The sequence below is a fragment of the Tamandua tetradactyla genome, chromosome 17 (assembly GCF_023851605.1).
Source record: "Tamandua tetradactyla isolate mTamTet1 chromosome 17, mTamTet1.pri, whole genome shotgun sequence".
Classification (NCBI taxonomy): Eukaryota; Metazoa; Chordata; class Mammalia; order Pilosa; family Myrmecophagidae; genus Tamandua; species Tamandua tetradactyla.
In genome coordinates this window covers 54,104,692-54,131,338 of record NC_135343.1, presented here as the reverse complement: position 1 = coordinate 54,131,338, position 26,647 = coordinate 54,104,692, and the positions used below count along the sequence as shown (strand labels likewise).

General features: G+C 42.9%; 2 protein-coding genes across 13 annotated transcripts in view; one reads left to right on the top strand and one right to left on the bottom strand.

The window, feature by feature from the left end:
- The window catches only part of CTNNA2 (catenin alpha 2), a 1,185,776-nt gene that overhangs the window by 329,251 nt on the left and 829,878 nt on the right, over positions 1 to 26,647 (bottom strand). The gene's annotated exons all lie outside the window — the stretch shown is intronic.
- On the top strand, positions 23,573 to 25,560 carry LRRTM1 (leucine rich repeat transmembrane neuronal 1). The gene has a single exon (XM_077135104.1). It carries the CDS (start codon positions 23,654 to 23,656, stop codon positions 25,220 to 25,222), a length of 1,569 nt encoding a protein of 522 aa, XP_076991219.1. The 5' UTR covers positions 23,573 to 23,653; the 3' UTR covers positions 25,223 to 25,560.

Below are 26,647 nucleotides of genomic sequence, written 5' to 3'. Positions count from 1 at the left end.
AGTTAGATGTCTCCTTCTCTATAATAAATCTGGACACGTCCAGCCAAAGGGGATCCCCCTCCTTCCTCTGCCCCCAGGAAGGCTTGATGTCTCCATCCCACACTGGGCTAATGACATAAACAGCCATAAATATTCAACAGTTATTTAATAAGCATTTATCAGATGTTTCAGATGCTTCTAGATGGAGCAGAGGAGTTAACGACCACTGTTTGGCTATTAGTGGAGATAGAGTGACATTCAAACAGGAACATGCCCAGGAGTAGCGTGTGTGGTGGCAGAACTTTACAACAGGTTGACATGGCCATGATCTCATTTCTTCCTTAGGTTGAGCAGCCAGGGACGACATCTCTGAGAAAGTCACTGCTAAATTGAGATTTAAGTGACAAGAAGGAGATGGCCATGCAAAGATGGGGGGGGAAAGGCATTCCAAGCCAAGGGACTGGAAAGTAAAAGGCCTTAAAGCAGTACAGATTAGCATTTAAGGAGGAATCAGAGAAGAGGGAAAGTGATGTAAAAAGATAGGGGAAGTGGGTAAAATCCAGCAGATTTAGACTTCAGGACCATGCTGAGAAACTCAGATTTTATTTCATGTGCTTGGGAAAACAGCATAAGCAAAGCATTCTTCATTCATGTAAATCAGCCTCCCCCACCTATATGGGTTAACATCTGATTGTTGTTTAATTTTGCACAACTCTCAGGCCACCCAAACCTTCTAGAACATAGAAGACTTTTAAAATAAATAGCTGCCAGTTGGCTGGCTGATTGGGCAGTACACAAAATCTTTAAATTAGGTAATATTTTAAGTAGGGGCTTAACCTCAGAGAGTCGGAAGTGATGATGCTTGCAGCCTGGGACCTCAAATCGACACACACACACACACACACACACACACACACACACACGGCTGGGGAAATAAACGTGGTGTGGGGCAGCAGGATTTCGGACACAGCCTATGACTGGCAGCTGAGAAGTGGAACAAAACTTCATGCAGCAAGGGGCAATCCTTAAGGAACGAAGAGAGCACCTTTGTCGACTCTCTTAAAGCAAAGTGAATCACCGAAATTTGGAGAGAAGTTCTCAGGGTGCTGTACTCAGGCACCGTACAGATTTAGGTGACATTTTGGAACAGGTAAATCTGTAACAATTTATGCTATTCGTGCTCAAAAGGGTATCTCTGCGTAAAACAGCAGCTTGAAGGGTGGGAGGGATTAATTCCAAGGGGATTGCTGATATTTTCCTTTTAGACACAAGCCCCATTTTTACCTGCTTTTCTTTTGACTGGAGGGCAATCTCTAATTGCAGCTTTAAGGGATGCAAATACAGTAGGGAAGTCGTTAAACACTATAAAGACTGGAATGTCTCCAATGTTGGCTGAATGTAACCTGGCTTATTTTTCATCCTGAGCTCTAGGAAAGGCAGATCCCATGCAATTAGCCAATACTTTGGGGGTTGAGGGTGAGACTCTTTCTCCTCCCTCTCCCAACCACAGTGGCCTGGAGAGGCCCTGCCACCTACGATGGGAGGAACTTGCCTCTTGGAAACCAAGGCAGATGCCAGAACCTTTTTAAGCCTCCGTGTATCTGTGATGCTAAGCAACACGTACGGATTCACTAATAGCAAAAATGAAACAAAAAGAAGGATGGGGGAAGTGGAAGGTATAAAGGCAAGAGAGAATGAAAATGAGAGTACAAATGCCAAATGGAAGTAGAGACCATGGCCTCCCAAGCATCTAGGATACTGCTTGACACACAACAGATGCTATTAAAAACAAACAATAAAAAAGGAGGGTGGTGCTAAAAAAAAAAAAAAAAAAAAAAAAGGAGGGTGGTGCAATGGTGGCTCACTGGCAGAATTCCCTCCTGCGGTGCCAGAGACCCGGTTCGATACCCGGAGCCTGCCCATGGCAAAAAAGAAGGAAAGAAAATGCTGAGGGGAGGAGCAGTAAAATAATTAAAAAATAAAAAATAATAATAAAAAAAAAAAAAACAGGAGAGAAAACAGGGATTGAGAGAGTTTGAAAGGTACCTGGCAAGCAAGAATGAGAGAATAGGAAGAAAAAAGAAAGGAGAACTAACTAATAATTCCCAAACCTGGATGCATAGCAGAATCACCTGGGATCTGCTCCAAAATACAGACTCATAGGTCCTTTCCCAGCTTCATTATATCAGAAGCTCCAGGGTGGTGTTGAGCAGTAGCCTTGGAATCGAAGAACAGTGAATCCCCAAAACCCTCCCCAGGGGGATGCTGATATGCTGTCAGGTTTGGGAACCCTTGAGCTAGAGGAAGAACGGAGAAAAGATGCAACTGGTGGGTCATGATAGGTTTGCTGCCAAACTGACCCCTGATACCTCTGGGGCTGTTGCTGTGGCACGTTCCCAGGTCACCAACTTCCCTTCCTGAAGATGGCTCATCTTAAAGAACCAGTGTTCTCCCGTTAAACGCTGTCTCCACTTTACCTGTGTCCAAACTACCGGACACTCAGTGTCGTTCGGTATTGCAGGTCTGCAGACTAAAAAGGGAACCACATTGGAGGTCACGGTTCCAGCGTCGCATTCATTCTCTTGGGTTGCTAAAGGAGCTCTGGTTGGTTTTAGAGTTCTGGCGCCCGAAAGTGCACCGAGTGGTAAGAGAATCTCTCCCTCAAGTTGAAGAACTGGCAAAAGTGACTCGATTTCAGAAAACCGACAAGTCAACCGCAGCACCCATTCCCCCCACCACCCCCCACATCAATTGTGTTTCCGATCGTCATGGTAACGCGCGCAGCGGCCGGGGAAGCGCGTGTGCGCGTGGCCCAGGCTCTGGCGTGTGGCAGCCGCGCTCGTCCCGGAGCTGCGGGAACCCGGGGGCAGCAGCCAGCTCCGCGGGGAGAGCAGCCGCGGAGGCGAGGCAACGATCGCCTCTGGGGATTAGGTCTACGTGGGCCCGAATTGTGTGTTACTATGACAATGGTAAATAGGTCCACTGGCTTTCAGGGAGGTGGCACCGTGCAGAGCCTGAGCTGCGCAAGGCACAGTCTGGCTCTAGTTCCCTTAACACACATGTATCCATTCATGGGTCTGTTTTCATGCCACATAAAACGAGAGGCTTCGGGAAGTCACTGTCTTCCTAAATCTTAGTCATTTGTCATTTTATTGACAGTGACTTATACTGAGTTTCATTTAGTGGCTCCAACTAATAAAAGCCTGGTACTAGACTAGAAAGGAGAAAATTAAGCATGCTTATCAGATGGTAATTAATTTGCTTTCTAAAAAGAGAGAAAGAAAACAAAAACCTGAGCTAAGTGTTCTGACAGAATGGTTCTGCAAAATTCTACACATACCAAGAATGTCTCAAACCTCTGCTTCAAAAAATAGAAAATAAAAAAGAATACACAAACCTATAAAACCATGTCTTGCCTGTTGTTTCTTCTTCCACAAAAGGAATACCCACCGTTTTGGGAAGCCGAATACACTTTTTTTTTTCTCTTAAAATACACAGAGGAACTTCAGAAGCTCTTTCCAGAATGTAGATTACCTACCATACCAAATCCAGCCTCACAAGACATGTTACCTGAAATAAGGTATTTATTAAACTGTAGCCACAGGTAGCACTAAACTTACATTAATATTTCTCACTGCTGTGATTCAGCATTTTCTCATCCATCAGAGCCCACAAGTGTATGTATACACCCATTCACAAAAACTAAACCTTGGCACAATTAACTGGGTTTAGAATATGCAGTTTTTTGACATATTAGAAAAGACAACTTTTTAAAGCCTTCCATCATGCTTGAAAAATGATTTATCCCACAATTATCCCTGGTTGAAGTTCATTTGCATTCCTTGTATGAATTCATTGTACATCACTAATTATTTTTAAATATGCCATTCAATAAAGGTAAAACATATTCAAAACATACCATTGCTTCTTAACAAGCTTATTTTCACTTCATCTTTGTGTGTACTTCCCCCCACCAGCTGTACTTTGCCCAATAAATACTCTCCTGGAGTATTTCTAGTCCCATCAGTCAGGTTTGGTTAGACTTCCTGACTACCACTCCGGACTTGAGAGGAATCCTAATACCTTTTCCCTTTGCCATTTCTCTAATCCCTCCCAATTAAAGCTGAGCTCTCATTCCCCCAGAAGACTTTCCATTCTATACTCCCCATGGTAAATAGTTACTCGGTAGGTTATTCATGTCGTTACAGACTTTTCTTTTATTATTTCTTTTAGTCAAAATTTTTATATGTGGGTATGTCAAGGAAACTGGGCTGCTAAATTTATCTTTATATCTGCAACAATGGTTCAAACATTAAAATATGTGTGTGTAATATACAATGTAATAATGTTCAGTGGTAGAATGCTTGCCTTCCATCCTGGAGACCCAGGTTCAATTCCCAGACCATACAACCCTGCCCCCCAAATAAATAAATAAATTCTCGATAAATACTTGAATGAATGAATGTTGATGCTGCCAAACTCTGGTTGCCTCAACTATTTTAGAGGAATTCATAAGGACTTTCTTCCCTATAATTTATAATTGTAAAAAGTAATTTTGTAAAGTCACTTGTCTTCAAACCACACTCTATATTTAATAAGTAATGAAAGTAAAGGCTATATTCTCACCAGGCAAAAGTTTGGGGTGATTTCGAATTTCCTGTCTATTCCTCACTCAACCAGTTTGTGAAGCAAGTGGCTGACTGTACCACAATTCAGAGAGGGTGAACTACTGCCCTGTTCTAGAGGGAGGTATAGGGGCATCCAAAGGAGAAAAATGTGGGTAGGTAAAACAGTAATGATTTCTTCCAGTATAGATCCCCACTTTGCTGGGAAATGTAGTCATTTGGCTGAACAGGGAGGGAAATGATGATGTTAAATATAGGTCTGCTCTTTTAGTAGAAGTCTTTACAAAACTGACAACAACAATAAAAATAACTCACAACTGTGGAACATAACTTTAAAATCAACTGTGTATGCATCATCTCATGTTTATTTTCTTAAACATTGCACTGCCAAGCAAAAACATGAATCCCATTTTATACATGAAAAAAACTAAAGCCCTATAGTTAACATTAGATTTATTCTCGGACTGTTTAAAAGCATTAAATAGATGAAAAAATAATGCCCAAGTTTAAGGCGGGAGCTAAATATTAGAATCAGAACAAGATCCAAGATTTCTTTATTCCTTGATATTCCCACTGTTGCTTTATAATATGCAATTCCTACTTTATCTGTCCCCCAAATAGTTGAAGGAAACCCTTGAACTGCTTTCCTACCAGCAGGCTACAGGAAGAGATGCCATCAGTGCCTCCAAGAGGCACAGTTAGTGAGTTGTTGCTGCCTTTATATATATAGAACATCAAATATTTCTGGATGACTTTTGAATATTTCCCATTTTAACCCTCATGACACCACTGAAGTCAAGTAGGTGATAAATGTCATCTAGTTGAGGTTATAAATAAATAATTTACATGACACTTAGTATGGTGAGCTGGGTGGCAATAGTCAGCAGAATTCTGAAGTTGGAGACTCAGAGATAGAGGTTTGTTTGTCTTGAGCAAAGAATAACAACAGTCTTAATTTTTATGAATGACAGCTTCAAAGCTTTTCCAAAAAATACAGATACAGATCAATTTAACCTCAGCATAAGTAATGCATAAGTATACATTACTCTGTACCCTCCCTGAAAATAGCTACAGTCTTACTATATCCACCTCTACCACAGACACACAGTGTCACTTTTCTTTTTCAGCCCTCAAGGATTTTAAAAGAGCAAAACTATGAGTGGACAATGTTTTGTCCTCCCATTAGTTGAATAATATCCTGATTGGTACAATTCAATCTCAGAAAGATTTCTGAAGCTTTTGTAATTAATATTCACAACTACCATAAAAGACATAGATTTCTCACCAAATTATGGCCAGTTTGGCAATATTCCGGTTTCATTTTGTCAAACAACTATTTAATTGCTTGAAACAAAAACAACAATACACCTGGTTGGTATCTATCACCTCTTGTTTGTCAATTATATTGAAAGCAAGTGGTTGAATCCCATCAAATAACATTTTAAATTGGCAGACGTCCTGAAAACATCACTTATATTAAAATCAAATAGATGAATTTAATTTTTTATAGAATTATCTGTTTCTAAAATGGGTACTGGGTGGGCCACAGTGCCTCACTGACAGAGTTCTCACCCGCCATGACAGAGACCCGGGTTTGATTCCCGGTGCCTGCCATGTGAAAAAAAAAAAAAAAGTAAAATGGGTACTTATCCATATACCATTATTACTTATCTGAACATAGTTTACCTATGCATATGGCCAAAGAAATTTAGTATATCCCTTTGAGTAGAGAGAATTGTACTCAGGCTGGGCTCCCATCTGTGACAGAGTTTGATAAAAGATGAGATTCTCCCTTTGGCAGCAGCCCCAAAAGCCTAGAGAGGAGGCTCTAACATCTTACCTTCCTTTTAATCATCAGCTGTGAATTGTTCAACTAATTGTTCAACATCAAAATCTTTTCTAGGAACTTTCTGATATTGCCAACATTGAAGGCCTAGTGTAAGGTGCAGCATACCAATCAAGGCAGATATAGGGGTTTGCTCCATGGTTCAGAGAAGAACCCCTGCTGATCCCAAAGCTATGATCAAAGGTGTAATTTGATTTTATGAAAGTTTGTTTTAAAATTTAATCCATTTCAGTCTATAAGCCTAAAGCAATTAGAAAACCACCCCTCACCTATATAAGGTAGAAATGAACGTTTTTTAACAAGTTATCACCCCATTTGTATTCAATGTCCCCTAACGTCTCAGCTTTTGTGAGGTATTTTGGAATTCATGAATCATGAATGTCAGAGATCAAAGGCATTGCAGAGAAACTGTAGCCCAACAACCACTCTTTACATAAATTAGGGTCCAGAAAATCACAGAGCTAGTAAGTACCAAAGCCAGATCTTACACACAGATATGCCACTGTGTAGGTCACTATACTACACCAGAATTTCTTGCCATTTCTCAGTGGACTTGCCACTGAGAAATTTCAAACGAGCAGGTAGGAAAAGAAAGAAAAAAATAAAAGGCAAAAACAATTAGAAAGCGATTTGAGACAGTTAAACACAGTGCACTTAATTTATAGATGAAAAAAAAAGTTCCAGGAAATGAGGGATTAACATGGTCTTTTAGAAGTCAGATTACCCTACTAGAGAATGAATTCTCCAGAGAAAGGGATATTACCCCGAACAATTTAAAATTCCTGAGCACCTCATCCTATTAATGAAACAGCCTGAATACCCACCACATGCTTATTGAACAGATGGGTAGGTATATGGGTTTATGGATTGGTGGGTGGCCAGGGGAATAGTCTAGAGGAGAATGGAAAGCCTTATGAAGGAGGTGGAATTAAACAAGTTAGAATCAGAGGGATGATGGAGAGGCTAGAGAGTACTGAATAAAGCCTTATTTACTTAGAAGCCATTGAGGAAAGCAACCTGCATGAAGCTGAGGACACTCACGAGGAAGTCACAGATGATATATTTGGACGCTGACATCTCAGCATCACGCAGCTGATCACAATCGACAGTAGAGCTGTTACAGACCGTCGCCGAGTCCCATGACTGCATTGGGTTATGTTTAGATTGGTTTTGTAAGCACAGGCAGAGTTTGAGAAACTTGTTAATGCATCCAGACTCCCACATGCAAAACAAGATTTCTGAATGTATGTGGTCATTCGTATTCTGTTCTTTTTCTACGCAAACAGCAACAGATGGTAGAAGAGGGCCAAAAAGAGGGAATCCAGGAGGAAAGCTTGAATTGCTCCACCACCCCTCCTTCTAGGTCTATTCTGGAGAACTCTAGGGAAAGGAATATTGTAAAAGAACCAAGTTTGGCTTCCACAGAGCCAAAGGGCTTATTGGTATCCAGTTCTCTTAGTTGCCCCATACAAGGGTCCAGGGAATGGAGAAGCAGTATAAATCTCCAATAAGATCTGTGCTAAGACCAGTGGCTGAGGTTTTCTGTCCCTTGACTTCCTCATATATACCGGAAAACTGGTAAATTGGTAGGATCTCATAAATTTTGAGGAATAAATGTAATTAATGTATGAAAATGCTTTACTGTGGTGCCTGAAATAAAGGAAGCACTCTGTAAGGTTTGATGGAGGTGATGAGGACGTTGGTGAAAATTTGTAAAGTGAAGATTTATAAAAAGGCACATGAACCTTTTAAGGTCCCAAGTCCTCCTCCTCTTCTCCTCAACCCTATCTCACTGAACTTTCTTCCTTATCTGCTGTGCCCCAGCATTCTAGTTATTGCTAGCATGAACACAGGCCTTGTTTGGCCTCGGGACCTTGGCACTTGCTGTTTCCTCTGTTTGGAATGCTCATCTCACTGCTTTTCAAATGGCTGCTTCCTACACATCATTCAGGCTTCAACTTAAATGTTTTCTCTTCAGGGAAGGTTTGTTTAATCTTAGATAAAGCAGACCCACCCCCCACCCCCAGCCCCCAATTTCTCCCTTCCACTTGCCTTTGTTTTACTTTTCCCTGGCTTATCAGTACCTACAATTATCCTAATTTATCTGTTTACTTACATTAGTCAGCCTCATTCACTATTGAATCCTCACACCTAGAATATACCTACATATATTAAGTGCTCAGTAGATATCCATTAACTACTGGTTGGCTAGCTGATTGACTGACTAGAACAGGACTCAAAGGCATATACATTTAAAATAGCACTATTTGGGCTTCAAAGAAGAAGTTACCACATTCTGAGAAGATAATACTGAGAGGTAACTTCAAACAGAACAACAGCATTAGGCTTTTAGGCAAAATTTCTCCCGTCTCTTATCTTCCTCCTCCTCCTCTATTTCCTCCTTCCTCATTCCTAGTTCTTCTTTCCTCTCTCTCTCCAGCCTTGAGGTGAAAGGAAACTAACTGAAGTCTATGGAAGGTGTACCCAAGTTCCTTCACTTAAAAAAAAAGGTCAAATATTGAGGAAAGATACAAGGCTTTGTCGTGGCCACTTGTCTGTCCTGGGCCTGGTTAAATACCCTTGTATTGTCGGAAGCTCAGCCTTCCTTTCCTTCTCTTCCCTCTCACTGCTGGAATCTCAAGTGAAGGGACTCCACTAAATTACAGTACATTGGTATTTCCTACAGATTTAGCCTAGTCATCTGCATGTGCTAGATGCTTAAAAATTCTGTGGGCCTGATGACTTCTTCAAAGCCCTAAAAAACACCCAGGGACATGCAAACATTCTAGAGACATTTAACTTTTGTTTAACAACTGAGGAGCCACTAGTTTGCCCATGCTTCAGAAACAACGGTCCAGGAAAGCAAGGTTCAAGAATGTAAAACGTCAATGAAATAAGTATGTGCCAAGCTGTTTCTACTTCTCTAAAGATTGCTCTAAACAGCTAAATGGTGCTTCATAGTTAAATACAATATACTTCAATATTTATGTACTGTTATTTTAATTTTAAGCTTCTATTTTTATCGGCAAAGGACAATTGAGCAGAAAAAAATGCTATACCTTCTTTCTCTAGCTATTCATGCTGTGAAGCAACCTGTTTTACTGTTTAAACCTGTGTTGTTCTGTTTCAATTGTGCAGGAGGAAACAGTTCTGGTGCCTTTAAAATCTAAGATCTATCACTCGACAGGAGAACATAACAACCGTAGGAAAGTGAATTATGAAGAATAACAAAAAAAGATACAATGCTTCTGAAACCTTAAAAGGCTCGTGAATCATCTGGGGATCTGGATAAAAAGAAGTTTATGATTTAGAATTTCAATGGTGGGGCCTGAGAATCTGCATTTCTAACAAGGCTCCAGGTGAGGTTTATGCTGCTGGTCCTTGGTATTTATGGACTGTATTACTGGGGTCCTGTGGCTTGAGAAGTAAATATCACTTTAAAACATTTAGGACTTGCAGTTGAATCACATTAAACCACTACCACTTCATTTAACATTGCAGAAATGGCCACAAATTTTTCTTCTCCTAACATTCAGGTCCCTTCTACATTCAGGTTGACCGTATGACCACCTCTAGCCAACCAACCACAGGGATCTGGCAGAACCTGAGACTTGACAATTTCTTGCGTACTGGCACTTCTTCTCTCTGGCTATTCTTGGGACCCTGAGACCACGAGATGATTGTAAGATGGTCTGCTGGGGGGTGAGAGGCTATGTAGAAGAGAACTGAGGGGTACAACCTACAGGCAATCAGCTAGGTACCAGTCAACAGCCTGCTGGCTGTCACCAAGTAAGCAGAGCCATCCCACATCATCCACTCTCCAGCAGACCCTTCAGTTGACTGTAGACACTTGAAACAGCACAGCAAGTGTCAGTCAAGTCCCAATCAAAATATCTGTGGAGTCAACCCACAGAACCAGGAACTCCATAAAATGGTGGCTGCTTTAACTGCTAAGTAGGAACTGATACTTGAAGGAGAGGTATGAGTTAACGTTAGTGGTATCATGATACCATTTGTACTTGATGTTCTTTTTCATTCTACTCCTAACTCTATAAGGTACATTTGGGCCTTACATAAATAGATAGTGATAGAAGTAGCTATTGCAATAGCATTGAAATGAGTTTCTAGTTTTATAACTCAACTTATTGTTATCTTTAATTTTCTTATTTTGAATGTTTCTGCTTAGAGATTAAGTAATTTGCCCAAGTCACACAGTTCATACATGACAGAGTAGGGTTAAGTCCCAGACCTGTGTCCCTCCAAAGCCTGGGCTCTGAAATTACTCTGCTTTGAACCTCAGGATGACTGTTAGTCTTGCCAACCCAACAGCAAGATGAAGGACAATGCAAAGGGAGTCTAATATAGTTCAACAAAGAATTAGGGAACATTTCTTATGTGTGAGACACTGAGTTTGGAGATTCCAAGGACATATAAGATGTGGTTCAATAAGTTCAGCCTAGCAATTACCCTGATCTTGAGACTGTACCTACCTGATGATTTCTGTCCCCTCTAATGTGAAGTACCCTTCTAGGAAGCCCTAGTCAGACCTGTCCTCTTAAAGATAGCCAGGTATAGATCAAGACCTTTACAGCCATAAGAACTGAGGAGAAGGAGAGTTCCCTCAGCAACCCCTACCCAATATATCATTCAAAATGTTTAAAATGTAAAGTGCATGGAAGCCTAGAAACAAAAATTGCATTTCTCTGATTATGACCATGTCAATTATTTCCATAGAAATATAATAGATGAAATGATCTCCCTTTTCCTTTCTTTTGGTGACCTTGCTTTGCTAGTGCCCTAAGCAGTAACAAGACTTCTCCATTTCAGAGCACAAAAGTATCTACCTTACTGAGTTTGGGCTTCCACTTTATGAATACTCTTTGCCCTCTGCTGCTGTGGTATTTTGTTCTATCAGGCTCTCCTCCTCTCAGTTTATTTCAGTCTATGCTTTGTTTTAGGTCCTGGTCAAATGGAGACTTTCCTTATATCCTCCCTGACCTAGAGAAAATTCCAGGCTACGTTCATCACCTTGTTTGTTCACTGCCTCAGCATGTGCAGAGGTCAGTGCCATCAACCGGAAATGGGGTTTGATGTCTTTGTATACTTAACCATTTAACCCATAAGTCCCTGCTCATAGTTCAGTACTCAGTAACTGTTCACTGACAGATACTTTGCATCTATTTAAGTTAATTTATTGGTGGCTGAATCCTTAGTCTATGAGAATTTTAGAAGTCATGGACCCCAAATAGAAAGGAATGTATATCTCAGAAAAGACTAAGAAAGAGTTTATCCGAAGTTCATATGTCTATAGAGTTGTGATATATATATATATCACAACTTATACCTGTTATACCTCTTAGTTCTGCTCCCACTGAATTGAAGACCACTGATTTGATGGTCTTCTGAGTCAATATCATCATGATCATCATCACCACTTACTTCATCACCACTGCTTCCATTTGTTGAGGACTTACTGTGTTGCTGGCACTAAGCTAAGAAGTCTACAAAGGTCATTTCATTTAATCATCTTCTTAGAGTTTAGTTCTACCATACCAGCAGTAATATATTTTTTCTCTCCAAAGAAATTCTAGAATACTCTGTGACTCAAAAACCAAGGCTACACAAATCCTACCAGGCACAGAATAGCCTCATCAACAGAGAGGAATGTGGAAACAAGGTTAAAAGGAGTTTCAAAATTGTGATACCCCCCATCTTTAGGAGGCTTATTCATGTCTCTTAAATAAAAAAGGCAACATTATCTCAAGCCTGGTTAAACTATCTATAAAGGGTAGACACATATAGATAGGAAAGTATTGTGCACAATGATGTCTAAAGAGTTCCAATAGTTACTTCTTATGGCCAGTTTTATGATTATCCTTCTCTGTCAGTGGCATAAGCGATCTACTAACCAGAATAATTTGAACAGCAGTAAGTTTCTGGTAACCCACACTCCTCTCACCACCTTATCCTCCACAGTAGTTCCCTTTTCTGTATATATTAGAGTCAGCAATTTTGAAAATTCCACGAAGTTTTTATCAGTCTCAACTTTATGTTAAAATGCGAGTATAGAATTGCATTCTGAATGATGTGATCTCCAGTCATCACACTGTTTCATGTTTGAAAAGACAATGGAAAATCCATTTAGAAAGGGATAATCTTACACTGATTTGTCAGACAAGTCCTCTGGGAAAGGATACACTCAGCTTCAAACAGTCATTGGTAAGAGCCCTTGAACAGAGAGCACCCTTGCTACAAGTTTCCTTTGCAGGTGATTCATTGACAGGCATCCTGCTCCAATGCTGGTAATGCCTGATCATCAGGATGGCCTCTCAGAACCTGTGACTCGCAAACCCATTTCTTTTCCCAGCTACATGAACCCTCTCACCAGCCTTATACATTAAAGGCCACTGACAATGGACTTGGGCTGTGCCTATCCACTTTATTAAACAGTACCTCTTTTGATGTGCTCTTCCTCACATGCACACTCCTACTCTCCCGTGTTGAGAATCATCACTTTAAAAGAGGATTTACAAAGTGGCAGTCCACAGTTGAGTACAGCCTGCAGAATCACTTGTTTCCTAACAGGGTTTTTTTCTTTTCATTAGAACTTGAACGTCTTTAATCAAAACATGCACATTCTAGTTAATGCGGGCCCCACCACTCCTTATCAGTCAGCTGCTTCCCACATCCACGTAACTTTACTGAACTCGAAAGATTTTTGGTTGTGCTTTAGCTTTATTCTGGCCTTTCTCACTGATATTTGCATCTGTTGCCATAGCTGTCACCACCAAGTACATTCAATGACACCCTGATCTCCACATCCAGCTATAACCTCTGACCAGATCTTCAGTTGCTTGTTCCTAGTGCCAGCAAATTGTCTGTCTCAATATATTACTCTTTCTTCTTACCTATATACCTTATATCAACCCATTCCATGGAAACCACCTTAAGATATTTGTGGGAAAAAGTACTATTCATGAACCTTATTCGCCCTTTCCATCCCTAATGTTATTATGTTCAGCAATGCTCAATATCTGACCTGGGCAGATATGGTAACCTCTCAAATACTCTCTGTGCTTCCAGCATCTTTTTACCCTGTCCTTCATGTTCAAGACCATCATCAGAATTAGATTCATTGTACCCACTAGTCTGGATATCATAACTGTAATCTACTCAATATGGCTTTACGCTAACACTTCCATCTTATTTTTCCCCACCTCCCTTTTCCTCATACCTGTGCCCCAGGACACGATGTGTTCCAAAAGTCCCTAGTTTTTCCAACTTTGCCTGCTGAATGGAGTGTCCTCTATACAAATATCTAGTGACTCCTCCTTTTCTCCCAGCTCCTCTGGCTGCCTTTTCTCAATTAGCTTGAGAAACTGTCCCAACCACAACTCTTGCTACACCTCTGTCACTACATGAATCACACTGCTTTCTTACTCATCCTCTCCATTCCCACCTAAGGTAGGGAAATCAATGTACCTAGATCTGCACCTCATCAGGTAACCCTCCATTTGACTTAAAACAAACAAAAACAAATAAGAACAGCAAGCATTTATGATGAATAAAAGCCATTCTCAAGGTACTTGCGAGAGATTAAGAAGTAGTTTTAGAGAATGAGAGATGGTTTGAATAAAGAGATAAATGCATCTGTATAAAATAGTCCAACTGGCAGGCTCACTATAATGGATGGTGGGGGATCTGCCACACAAAATAGATTTGCAAAAGAAGGCCATATAAAAATTGCATCAATTTATGTGGCTTTAATTCCAGGAGGCTGGACTTTCCTGGATTAATATTTTGTGCCTATATGTCAATATAATGTAAAGCCTTTTCTTTTTAGTTCAGATTCCACAGTCTATTGATCAGGCAAATATTCAAACCAGTGGAAAAAAAAACTCAATTCATTAAGAGTATGAACCCAGAACCACGCCAGACTGCATTAAGGAAAGAGGGACATGTTTACTGGTGCTATGTGGCAATTTCTCTGCTTTTTATATATGGCTTCTTATAACTGACCTCCTTTTAACATTCTTAGAGGTGGGTATTAGAGGGTTCTAAAGCAGGAATAAAACAGGTCTGGGGCAGGCCACAGTGGCTCAGCAGGTAAGAGTGCTTCCCTGCCATGCCTGAGGACCTGGGTTCGATTCCCGGTGCCTGCCCATGTAAAAAAACAAACAAACAAAACAGGTCTGGCCCTAGCAAGTTTCAATTTATCTGTAAGGCTAAATTAGCAGCATCTGGAAAATTCTATAAAATAAGATAATTAAGTGTCAAAGCATATCAGAGACAGCATTTACTACAGAATTAAATTTGTTTCATTATTTTTTGTTAGGATGAGGGGGTGAGACTTGCTGCATCCAAACAGGAAAACTGTAATTGTCCAGTTTAGCCCTATAAATTCTTGGGACTTAGCAAAACAAAACAAAACAAAAAACAGGTTCCTATACCAGCATTTTGCCGTCATGTTTGAAACTCTAACCACAAAATCATCCCTTGGTACGGTGGAGAGCCACGTGAAAGTCAACTGCACCTGTGGGCTGAAATTAAATAAACTTTTCCAAAGGTGTTCTGGCACGTGGGTTTGGTGTTAATAGACGTTCCAAATAAGTGGGTGAAACCATGACAAACAGGATGCCTTGTGATCAAGACAGGGTATTGTGAATTTCAAAGAACAGAACAGAATCTGCTGCATGTCTCAAATATATTTGAATACTCTTACCCCCCCACAAAGTATTTTAAGAAATTCTGTATTAACCCACTTCCAGGCATTAACACAGTTGGAAATAAGTTGGCTGGCTAGTCGTTTATTAGGATACAAGAATTAAATGTGCACAGATTTTCAGGTTCTTTGAGTTAGAAGAAATGCTAACTCTCCCAAAGCCCAACTCTCCATCCAAGGAAGGAATTGCCTCTGCAGGACAGGGTCAGGAAAGGAGAATGGAGAGGAACGGGGTTTCCTCAGGCAGGGGTCCTAGTCAGTGCCCCAACCGGAAGAAACAAAGAGGATCAAAGGCTGTTTTAATATATGGTATGGTAGGGTTTTCTCCAGAAGAGAAGACAGAAAATGAGCTATCGCGGAAGAACCTGGGTACAACCTCTTAGGAGGTCAATGGGGCATTATGTATTGAAAGTCTTTTAAATACTTTAAATACTACCCATTGAACACTAATTCCACTCCCAGAATTAAAATGTAAGGACACTGCAGTAAAAATGTACAAAGGTCTTTGCATGAGAATGTTCATCACAAAATGGTTTATGATGGCTAAAATTCAGAAACAACCTAATTGATAAATAAGAGAGGGCTGATTAAACCAAAAAAAAAGAAAAATTAAATAGGATGGTTTTCAGCCATTAAGGATAATTTTAATTTGTACCCTTTTCTTTTCTAATTAGAGAAGTTATAGACTTGTAGAGAAATTATGCAGACAATTCAGAGTTCTCATATACCTTCCCTATTCACAACTCCTTTCATTAGCATGGTATATTTGTTAAAATTAATAAAATAATTTAATTTTTATTCTCAAAAGGGGAAAACACTGACAACGGAAGGAAAGATTTATAAAGCATTATATGTAAGGTGATCAGATTTTTGGAAAATATACATCTATAGGAAATAGAAAATTCTAAAAGAATGTATACCCAAGATTTAATAGTGGCCATCCATGAGTGGTTGGATTTTAGGTGACAATCTTTATTTTGTTCTTTATTTTATTTTACTGAGTAAATGAAAAGATTTTATAAATTAAAAGTTTGAAATTTTTCTAGAAGAGGAAGAACAAATAAAGGCTTTCAGGCTGAAACCTCAGACATCCTAAGACAGTCCTGGAGCAGGGGTTCAACAAGCCTGTACTTTATTTTTATCATCATTTTCTTTATTTTTCATTTTTCTATGACAAAAAGGTAAAACAAGTGTCCATGATGCATAGCAGCAGGTGGTTGTCAGGGACAGGAATGCTCAAGAGCAACATAAGTGTGGTAGTTAGGTTCAGGTGTCAACTTGGCCAGGTGAAGGCACCTAGCTCTGTTGCTGCGGACTTAGGCCAATGGTATGTGAACCTCATCTGTTGCTCATTATATCTGCAGTCAGCTAGGGGACGTGCCTGCTGCAATGAATGATGTTTGACTTAATTGGCTGGTGCTTAAATGAGAGAGCGCAACGTAGCACAGCCCAAGCAGCTTGGCCTACCTCATCTCAGCACTCACAGCTCAGCCCAGGCCTTTGGAATTGCAGAAAGGAAGCACCCCAGGAAAAGTTGTTGGAACATAAAGGCCTGGAGAAAAGGCCAGTAGAGACCATCCTGTGTCTTCCCACATAAGAAAACCTCAGTGGAAAGTTAGCTGCCTTCCCTCTGAAGAACTAACAAAATAAATCCCCTTTTATTAAAAGCCAACCCATCTCTGGTGTGTTGCATTCTGGCAGCTAGCAAACTAGAACAATAAGCAAACTCTAGTAACTTCCTGGTGTTTCTGGGAAGACGGCTCTAATGTACCCCTTATTTGCCTCTTGCTCTCTTGACTCTTCCAAGGTGTGTGTATGTGGAAGGGGCAACATGTAGGGTTCCACAGCGGCCCAATGGCCATTCAACTCTGCCGGCTTTGGCGGCCTGTCATTTTGGAAGTCTGTTTCATGCCAGATGTCAGAATACCATTATTTCCTGGAGCAACATGGAAGAAGCCGGCCAGGAGATGTTTATAGGTTTTCCTGCTGTCCTGTTTATTAAAAAAACCCTTTATTTAGAGTTCTAATAACTTCTGGGTACTGGGAGAGATGTAGCCTTGACATTCTGTGTGTTTAAAACGTAGGAGAGGGAAAGCTTTGAGTAAGGATTTCTGGGGGGTTGTCCCAATTCTGCCCTTCCATCTCTATAAAATCAGGGAATCAATGATACCTGGTGTGCAGGTATCAAAAACTCTAAAACAATTTCCAACAACAGTTTCTGTCACCATCCTCAAAGAGTGCAGTAATTCAATCCAATTTGATTCTGACTCTAAGGGCAATCGTTTATAAGGTTGTCCTTCAAGAACCATACACAAGTTGAGCGGCCCAGACCACCCACCCTTTTGACCGATTGGCCAGAAATTTGGGGGTTCCCACCCCTACCCTCAGGTTCTACAATTCACTAGAATGACTCACAGAACTCACTGAAAGTGCTATACTAATGATTACAGTTTTGCTATAGTAAAGGGATACAAATGAGAAGTCAAAGAAGAGACATGGAAGACAAGTTCTAGGAAGGTGTAAACCACATGCTTCTGTGTCCTCTCCAGATGGAGCCCGAATGCATCACCCTACTGGTAAAGAGTTATCTTTTTAATCATGGAAGCTCAGCAGGGCTTCAGGTCTCCTAAATCCTGAGTTTACATGGAGTCTCGTTACGAGGCCTGATTGACAGAATCACTATGCACTGGCTGGACTCAATCTGCAATTCCCACCACCACCAGCATCCCCAGAGGTTGGAGGTCGAACGTAATTCCAAGTTCCAATCTCATCATCACAGGGTTGGTCATCTGCTGGGGTCTGCCCTCACCTTAAGGCTGCAGGTGTGGTTTGCCCCTTCCTGTGGTCTCATTAGTGTATGAGACTGGGCCCACCAAATAGAACAAAGGACCAAAAGATGGAGGGTGATATGAGAATATCCAAATATCACAAGAAATTCTAAATTTATACAAATTGCTTTCCCAGAAACTGAGGAGAAAGACCAATGGAATATTACATGTGCTATAATATTTTTCACTATTCCACACCTAGCTTTCTATTTCAGATTATAACTCGCAAGTGCTCCAATAGATTGCTTCTCAAACATTAATGCGCACAGAAATCATCTGGGGCTGATGGTAAAATACAGACTGATTCATGGGTCTAGGGAGAAGCCTGAGAGTTGGGATTTCTAATAAGGTCCCAGCTGCTGATCTCAGGCCCACATTTCGAGTTGCAAGACTCTAATATACATGATTTTTTTTAATTCCACCAAATATCCTTTATGATAGCCATTCTTAGCCCTATTTTACAGATGATGGTGACTACTCCTAATCTCAATGATGAACTAGTGACACTTTCAGAGTTAAATATAGTTAGAGGGCAGACCACGGTGGCTCAGCAGGCAGAGTTCTCGCCTGCCATGCTGGAGACCTGGGTTTGATTCCCGGTGCCTGTGCATGCAAAAATAATAATAATAATAAAATAAAATATAATTAGAGGGCGGTGCAATGGTGGCTTGGTGGCAGAATTCTCGCCTGCCATGCCAGAGCCTGCCCATGCCAAATATATTATATATATATATATATATATATATATATATATATATATACACACATATATAATTAGAAATTACTTGAGCACTCCTGTCTAGTGAATGAGACCTAAGACTGGTAAAGGTAAGCTTCAAATACCATTCAGATAGAGGGATTCCTTTACATGGGGGGAGCAGGAGAGGCTGAAGATCAGTTAAGGAGTCATCTAGGACATCTGACATCTACCTTGAAGGATGGTTAGAATGAAGGAAAGCTAAACTGGACATAGGACAGCACAGCAGGTAAGGATAATAAGATATGATCAGAGCACATGAGAGTACAGAGAACACAAGTAGACGGGGCCCAGGAGTGCAAGATAGTCCTCAAGAATTTACCGATAATCCCAAGGGTTTATCATGAGCGTCATGAAAAACTCTACACTGCTAAGCCTTAGAGACTGGAAGGGCATAACAAACTAAAATTTTCAGTCAGCATTGGAAGATGCCCTTCATCAACTGCCTTCCTCTCCCCAATTCAGAGTCCATTTGCCCCTATCTTCCTCTCTCCTAGTACACGATGATTAATCTAGTCATCGTGACATAAGCATTCTAGCTCTTCTACTTATATTTATGACATCATAGTGTCCACCCCTCTCAGGTCAGTGCATTTACATCTTAGGTCTTTATACTTCATGAACTTTACTTCTAGAAACTCTTCCAGTGTTGATCCCATTTGATCTCTTAGTATTTCTAGATTACATGTTTTATAATTATTTACTCTTAAGGACTGGGAATATATAAACCAGCATTATCCAAGACTTCCTCCAGTGTCTGCTTTCTCTTTCCTCCTTAAAATCCTGGAGGAAGGGACTGAGTCTTTGCATTTCTTTGCTTCTCTTGCTATTCATATTACTACCTCATTTTAAGAGAAGAATACATTTTGATAAGAAAGTATATCACTCCTTTCTAATTTGATTCACCTAAGTATATAATAGGAGAATCAAATAAACCCTGGGAATGCCAAGGGTGTTTTCAAAAGCATGTAAAGTATTTTTCGTCAGACATCCAGCACTGAAGGAGAAGACATTGCCCAGCAGATGGATGTGGTTAGCCAGAAGAAATGTATCAAAAACTCCCCTTAGCCATACTTTAACCTGGCCAACCAAGTGTTCTCACAAGACAGGTAAAGAGGTAAGAGTGAAAAAACAAGAGGGAAGAGAAATTTAGGTGGGCACTTTTTTTTTCCTTCCGTTTTTAGTATTTTGGGCACTTAGAAGCATGAAATTAAAACTCGTGAAAAACAACCATATCAACTTGCTGTGCTGACTCAAAAGTTGTCGTTTCTCAACTCAACTTCGCTGAAACGCTTGATTCATGTTGTTCTTATTTAACCTAATTTGCATTGATTTAATCAGTGCTGGTATGCTTTAAATACATAATAAATTGGGATTCTGCAACTTAGATGACTTAGAATAGATAAATTTCAATAAAGCTCATTTCAATCTGTTAATGTATACGGTTCTGCCAAGGGGTTTAAAACTGTGGAAAAGATGCGAACTTGCTACATTAGAGGTGGGAATGGTTTAAAGACATGATCCAGATGAAATGATTTGCAAGATAATAATTTATAAGATTACATATATATGTGTGTGTGTGTATATATATATATATATATATATATATATATATATATATATATTCTCTTAATTACAGCCTAGAAGCATCTTCTAAGTTTTGGATAGCATATTCAGAAGAAAACTCACATATAAATGCAGCAAATTTAATTTTATTCACTTTCCTTCTTGCCAACACTCAACTTTTTCCTGCCTTTCTGTACCAGCTCAAAAAATCAAATGACATCCAAAGTGGGACCTCTCTTTGCCCATTTGGCAGCCTCGCTCAGCACCTTGCCAAGCTGCCTGCATTGGGAGGATTTTCTTCCTAGCAGCCATGGGGATTGGGTGGCTTGTACTCACAGTATGTGCTGAATGGCTGGCCAGTGTTTACCCCTCTCTGCTCCCTGCCCCCCCATCCCACTCCTTAAATTGAGAGTTTATGGCTCAATCAGCCGGCCTGCTGTCTGGAATAATTGTCTTGGTAAGAAGCGAAACCACTTAGATGTTGAAACTGTTTGTCTGTTAAAGAGTTCTGCAGCACCTTAGAGGAACCAAGATGAAACCTGCAAGTGCAGGGTCCAGAGTTAGCTGGGAGGCAAGAGTGATGGGGAGCCAATCATCAAGGATGGCAAAGTAGGGACATCACGTAGAGGTGGGGCAGCAGACAACCCATCTGTGCCAGTAACAAGCTATGTGACCTTGAATAATGCTCTGAGTTTCTGGGCCTCAGTTTCATCATGTATAAAATTAAGGGGTTGATTTTCTAATACCTCTTCTAGCTCTCAAGACAGCACGTGATGTCTAGTATATTTCAGATTTGTGTCCCTTCCAATTAAATAATGCATCTCAGAGAAGAACGACCAGGGCAGAGCTCAGATGAATATAAAATGGAATGATTCATATCTCTGTTCATATGACTTTTCCTGAAAAGTACCACCAGTCTTTGGTGACTGATTTCATCGGTTGGCCTCTTCAGCTTGGATGCCAAGGAGCAATCTAGTTACTTGTCCAAAGTCGATCCAACCTGGGAGCTCTGTTATAACCTGCCCTCATTCCTACCAAAGTGAGTATCACTATAGATAATGCACACATCTCTAATTCCCAGGAGGCAGAAATGAGGGGCGTTCAAAGTGGGGAGAGGGCCATTCACATTAGATTCTTCTATCACCTCCTTGGGTATCTTTATTGAGAAAGCAGGCTTGACCAGGCTCACTTTCCAGCAGGGTTTCTTCCCCAGCTTTGAGGATGCAACCTCCTCCTCCTCCTCCTCCTCCTCCTCCTCCTCCTCCTCTTCCTTCTACCTCCTGCCACCCTTCTTCTTGGCTTTCTTCTGTCTTCTTTCTCCTTTTTACAGATGACTAACAGGTCCCTGCCAATAGCAATGCAGACCCCTTGTGAGTCAGCTGAGAGAGAGGGGGAGCTCACATAAAGAACACCTATCTATAAATGACTGTGGAAGGAAACATTCAGGCAAAGCCTTCTCCTCATACTTGGAGGAAAAGGACCCCAATTCAGTGCAATCTCAAACTTAATTAGAGGTGTGTGTTTGAAGGGGCATGGGCTTCATAATGGTTAATCTAGGCTTCCCCACGCAATCTCCAGCACATTGTCTTGGAATGGGGTGTACTCCTGGGCGGGGTCATTCCCAGGAGCAGCACATGTCAGAGGCGCCTGTCCTTATGCTCTCCAGGAGTGTCTGTCTTGAATGCACTACCAGAGATCCCAGAAATGTTTCTGGAGGTGGGCGAAGCCCCATCGGGATCTCAGGCCAGCATCCCTGCACAGAGGAATCCGTTACTGCCACACAGGGTCCCACGCCAAGCGGACTGGGATGACTTCCCCAATCCGCTGGATTTGGAAAGCATTTCCCCATCCACCACAAAAAGGGCTGGCTTACTGCAGAGCTCCAGTGCCCACAAGGGGAGGGGGGAACACACACACACACACACACACACACACACACACACACACACACGCACACACGTACACACACTGAGCAAAGCCCCCAAAGCATCGCCTTCCTCTGCGTACTCTCAGGTTCCTTTTCTCAAGCAAAAGACCAAATGTTGATTTCTCTACAGATTCCTACGTCTCTCTTACATGTAAAAAGCTCTAAAGGGCAGAAAATAAATCCCCAAAAGGGAAGGGAGAGAAATCAAAATATTTCAGTTTCCCACTTGGAAATATCTTGTCGTTAACGATGCTACCCCTGCCTCCACCACCCCCACCATCCCTCCCCACCCCCACTTTTTTTTTTTTTTAACATGGAACAAAAAAGCCGCAAGTGTCTTCCCTTTCATCAAAGAACGTATATTACTTTAGTGGTTCGGTAAAATGTGGGTTTTATGCCCACCCCTTTTCAATCTGCCCATGTTTGAGGCGCTCGGGGAAGACGCACAATCGTGAGCAGCTTACGACACTCAGTGAGCAGTGGGTGCCGGTGCAAGCTCGCGCCGCACACTGCCTGGTGGAGTCAGGAGCCCGGGCGCCGCGCGCCTCTCCCCACGCCGCCGCCCGCAAAGCACGAGCGCGCCCGCTCTCCGCAGCCGCCCCGGGCGCGAATGGCAGGCGGTCTCCGCGGAGGGAAAGGTGGCGCCGGTCAGTGGTCGTTTCCAATGACGGACATTAACCAGACTGTCAAATCCTGGGGAGTCGTGAGCCCCGAGTTTGGAGAGGGTTTTTTTTTGGTGGTGGTTTTTTTTTTTTTTTTTTTTTTTTCCTCTCCCCACCACGTCACAGTCCGAACTGCAGAGGGAAAGGACGGCGGCAGGAAGGCGAAGCCCGGGCGCCGGCACGTAGTTGGGAAACTTGCGGGTCCTAGAAGTCGCTTCCCCGCCTCGCCCGCCGCCCTTGCAGCCCGGAGCCGAGCAGCAAAGTGAGACATTGTGCGCCTGCCAGATCCGCCGGCCGCGGGCCGGGGCTGCCTCGGAAACACAGAGGGGTCTTCTCTCGCCCTGCATATAATTAGCCTGCACACAAAGGGAGCAGCTGAATGGAGGTTGTCACTCTCTGGAAGAGGGTGGGTAAGACACTTTTTAATTAAATTCTTTCCCGAAGATTTTTTTTTTTTCCTCCCTTTTCTTTGCTGCAGCATCTAACATGGACCAAATCACCATCTCTTTGATCTTTCCGTGGCTGTGAACTTTCCATGCCGCCCAGCTTTCTGCATGCTTAGAGGTGAACGTGTGGCTTTGGGGAGGGGAGGGTCCGTCTTTATTTCTCTATATTTATTTGATTCTTGCCCTTTTCTTCCCCCTCCCCCGCTCTCCCTCCCTCGGAATAAAATATGATGTAGATTTCTGACCGAGCGCTTCCAATGGACATTCTCCAGCCTCTCTGGAAAGATTCTCGCTAATGGATTTCCTGCTGCTCGGTCTCTGTCTATACTGGCTGCTGAGGAGGCCCTCGGGGGTGGTCTTGTGTCTGCTGGGGGCCTGCTTTCAGATGCTGCCCGCCGCCCCCAGCGGGTGCCCGCAGCTGTGCCGGTGTGAGGGGCGGCTGCTGTACTGCGAGGCGCTCAACCTCACCGAGGCGCCGCACAACCTGTCCGGCCTGCTGGGCTTGTCCCTGCGCTACAACAGCCTCTCGGAGCTGCGCGCCGGCCAGTTCACGGGGTTAATGCAGCTCACGTGGCTCTATCTGGATCACAATCACATCTGCTCGGTGCAGGGGGACGCCTTTCAGAAACTGCGCCGAGTTAAGGAACTCACGCTGAGTTCCAACCAGATCACCCAACTGGCCAACACCACCTTCCGGCCCATGCCCAACCTGCGCAGCGTGGACCTCTCCTACAACAAGCTGCAGGCGCTCGCGCCCGACCTCTTCCACGGGCTGCGGAAGCTCACCACGCTGCACATGCGGGCCAACGCCATCCAGTTCGTGCCCGTGCGCATCTTCCAGGACTGCCGCAGCCTCAAGTTTCTCGACATCGGATACAATCAGCTCAAGAGCCTGGCGCGCAACTCCTTCGCGGGCTTGTTCAAGCTCACCGAGCTGCACCTGGAGCACAACGACTTAGTCAAGGTGAACTTCGCCCACTTCCCGCGCCTCATCTCCCTGCACTCACTCTGCCTGCGGAGGAACAAGGTGGCCATTGTGGTCAACTCGCTGGACTGGGTTTGGAACTTGGAGAAAATGGACCTGTCGGGCAACGAGATCGAGTACATGGAGCCCCATGTGTTCGAGACCGTGCCGCACCTGCAGTCCCTGCAGCTGGACTCCAACCGCCTCACCTACATCGAGCCCCGGATCCTCGACTCCTGGAAGTCCCTGACGAGCATCACTCTGGCCGGGAATCTGTGGGACTGCGGGCGCAACGTCTGCGCCCTGGCCTCGTGGCTCAGCAACTTCCAGGGGCGCTACGATAGCAACTTGCAGTGCGCCAGCCCCGAGTACGCGCAGGGCGAGGACGTCCTGGACGCCGTGTACGCCTTCCACCTGTGCGAGGATGGGGCCGAGCCGACCAGCGACCACCTGCTCTCGACCGTCACCAACCGCAGTGACCCAGCGGCCCCCGGCGGCCCGGTCACCACGCTCGCTGATGGCCGGGAGGGGCAACCCGACGCCACTCTGGAACCGACCACTGTGGCTCTCCCCGGCGGCGAGCACGCCGAAAACGCCGTGCAGATTCACAAGGTGGTCACGGGCACCATGGCTCTCATCTTCTCCTTCCTCATCGTGGTCCTGGTGCTCTACGTGTCCTGGAAGTGCTTCCCAGCCAGCCTCAGGCAGCTCAGACAGTGTTTTGTCACGCAGCGCAGGAAGCAAAAGCAGAAACAGACGATGCATCAGATGGCTGCAATGTCTGCCCAGGAATACTACGTTGATTACAAACCGAACCACATTGAGGGAGCCCTGGTAATCATCAACGAGTATGGCTCCTGTACCTGCCACCAGCAGCCCGCGAGGGAATGTGAGGTGTGATTGTCCCCGTGGCTCTCCATCCCTGCGCTACCAAATACGCCTGGACCGCCGGGACCGGCCGACTGGCGCCAGGCTGGGTCTCCTTGTCTGTGCTCTCACGCTCCTTGACTGAAACTGTTAAGGGGATCTCTCCCAGAGACGTGACATTTTAGCTTTATTGTGTCTTAAAAAAAACAACAACAAAACAAACAAAAACAAAAACAAAAATCGAAATAAAACAACACAAAAACCCCACCCCACAACCTTCAGGACAGTCTATCTTAAATTTCATATGAGAACTCCTTCCTCCTTTTGAAGAATCGGCCCATATTCAGGAATCTGAGAGTGTAAAAAAGGTACCAGTCATTGATTCTTTTTTTTTTTTTTTTGTAAACTAAAATGTTTAAAATAAAATAGCATTTACAGTTTTTACAGACTGGTGTAACCTAAATGAATTGTGTTTCCTGTGTTAAAAGAGAAGCAACAGTTAAAAATGTCCTTCCTTGGGGGATCCGATGGCCAGAGGGAAAATCCAGCACTAAAGTAGTCAGATTCAATTTGAAATTTTAAAAAGGGCAAAGCAAACTCATCAGCTTCATGATTCAGGTTCGTTTAACCCATAAGAGTAAGGACTTAAAAAAAATGGCAAGACCTTGTATATTATTTTTAGGGAGTGGGGGCAGGGCAATCTAACCACTTCAAAGCAAGTGAAAGGTGGACTGGGGACTAGGCAGCACTGCTCAGCTTTTAAGGTGGAGGTCATTGCAAATGGCTTTTAAAAGGCAGTGCCTGACAGTTTGCCCTGTGAACAAGAAACATTTTTGCACTTAATGTAACTGTCTTTCAAATCAATTCAAAATCTCACTCCAATGCCACTTGCTCATAATTCTCCTATGCCTCTGATTCACCAAACTTAGTAGCTCTGGTGCCCTTTTCTCGTAGCCCCTCCTGTGTGTGTTAGAGTCGCTTAGCTCCTGCTTTGTAGATCTGGCTGGGGGAATAAAGCAGAATCCAAATGTTCAGTGCTGGAAGCACTGGGCTTCTGGAACACATTGCTAAGACTGCAGCAAGCTGGGGTTCTGAGCGGTGAGAGCATACTCCTACTTATTATGGGGAAGAAAACCCAATCTCAGGAGAACTCCCTCTGGGGTAATGACTTGTAGCAAGGGACAGGGGACAGACAAAATCCAGAAGGGACCTGTGGGGGTGGGGTGGAGGCGGATCATTTGATCCTGTGTTTGCATAGTAGTGAGGTGGGGATAATAAAGACCAGTGGGCATGTTAACCCAGGACAGAATAGCTGTCATATCCGAGACTGACCTTTCGTGTAAGACTTGCTTTCCCCATATTTAGTTTGTTTATTTGTTTTCACTTTGTCCCATATCAGGATCAATGATTACCCCTCCTTCCCCTATAGGTTTCCACACCCATCATTGATAGTTAAGT

Bases quoted from the DNA above. Each gene is read 5' to 3' on its own strand.
- LRRTM1 (XM_077135104.1), top strand. From the start codon at position 23,654: ATGGATTTCCTGCTGCTCGGTCTCTGTCTATACTGGCTGCTGAGGAGG.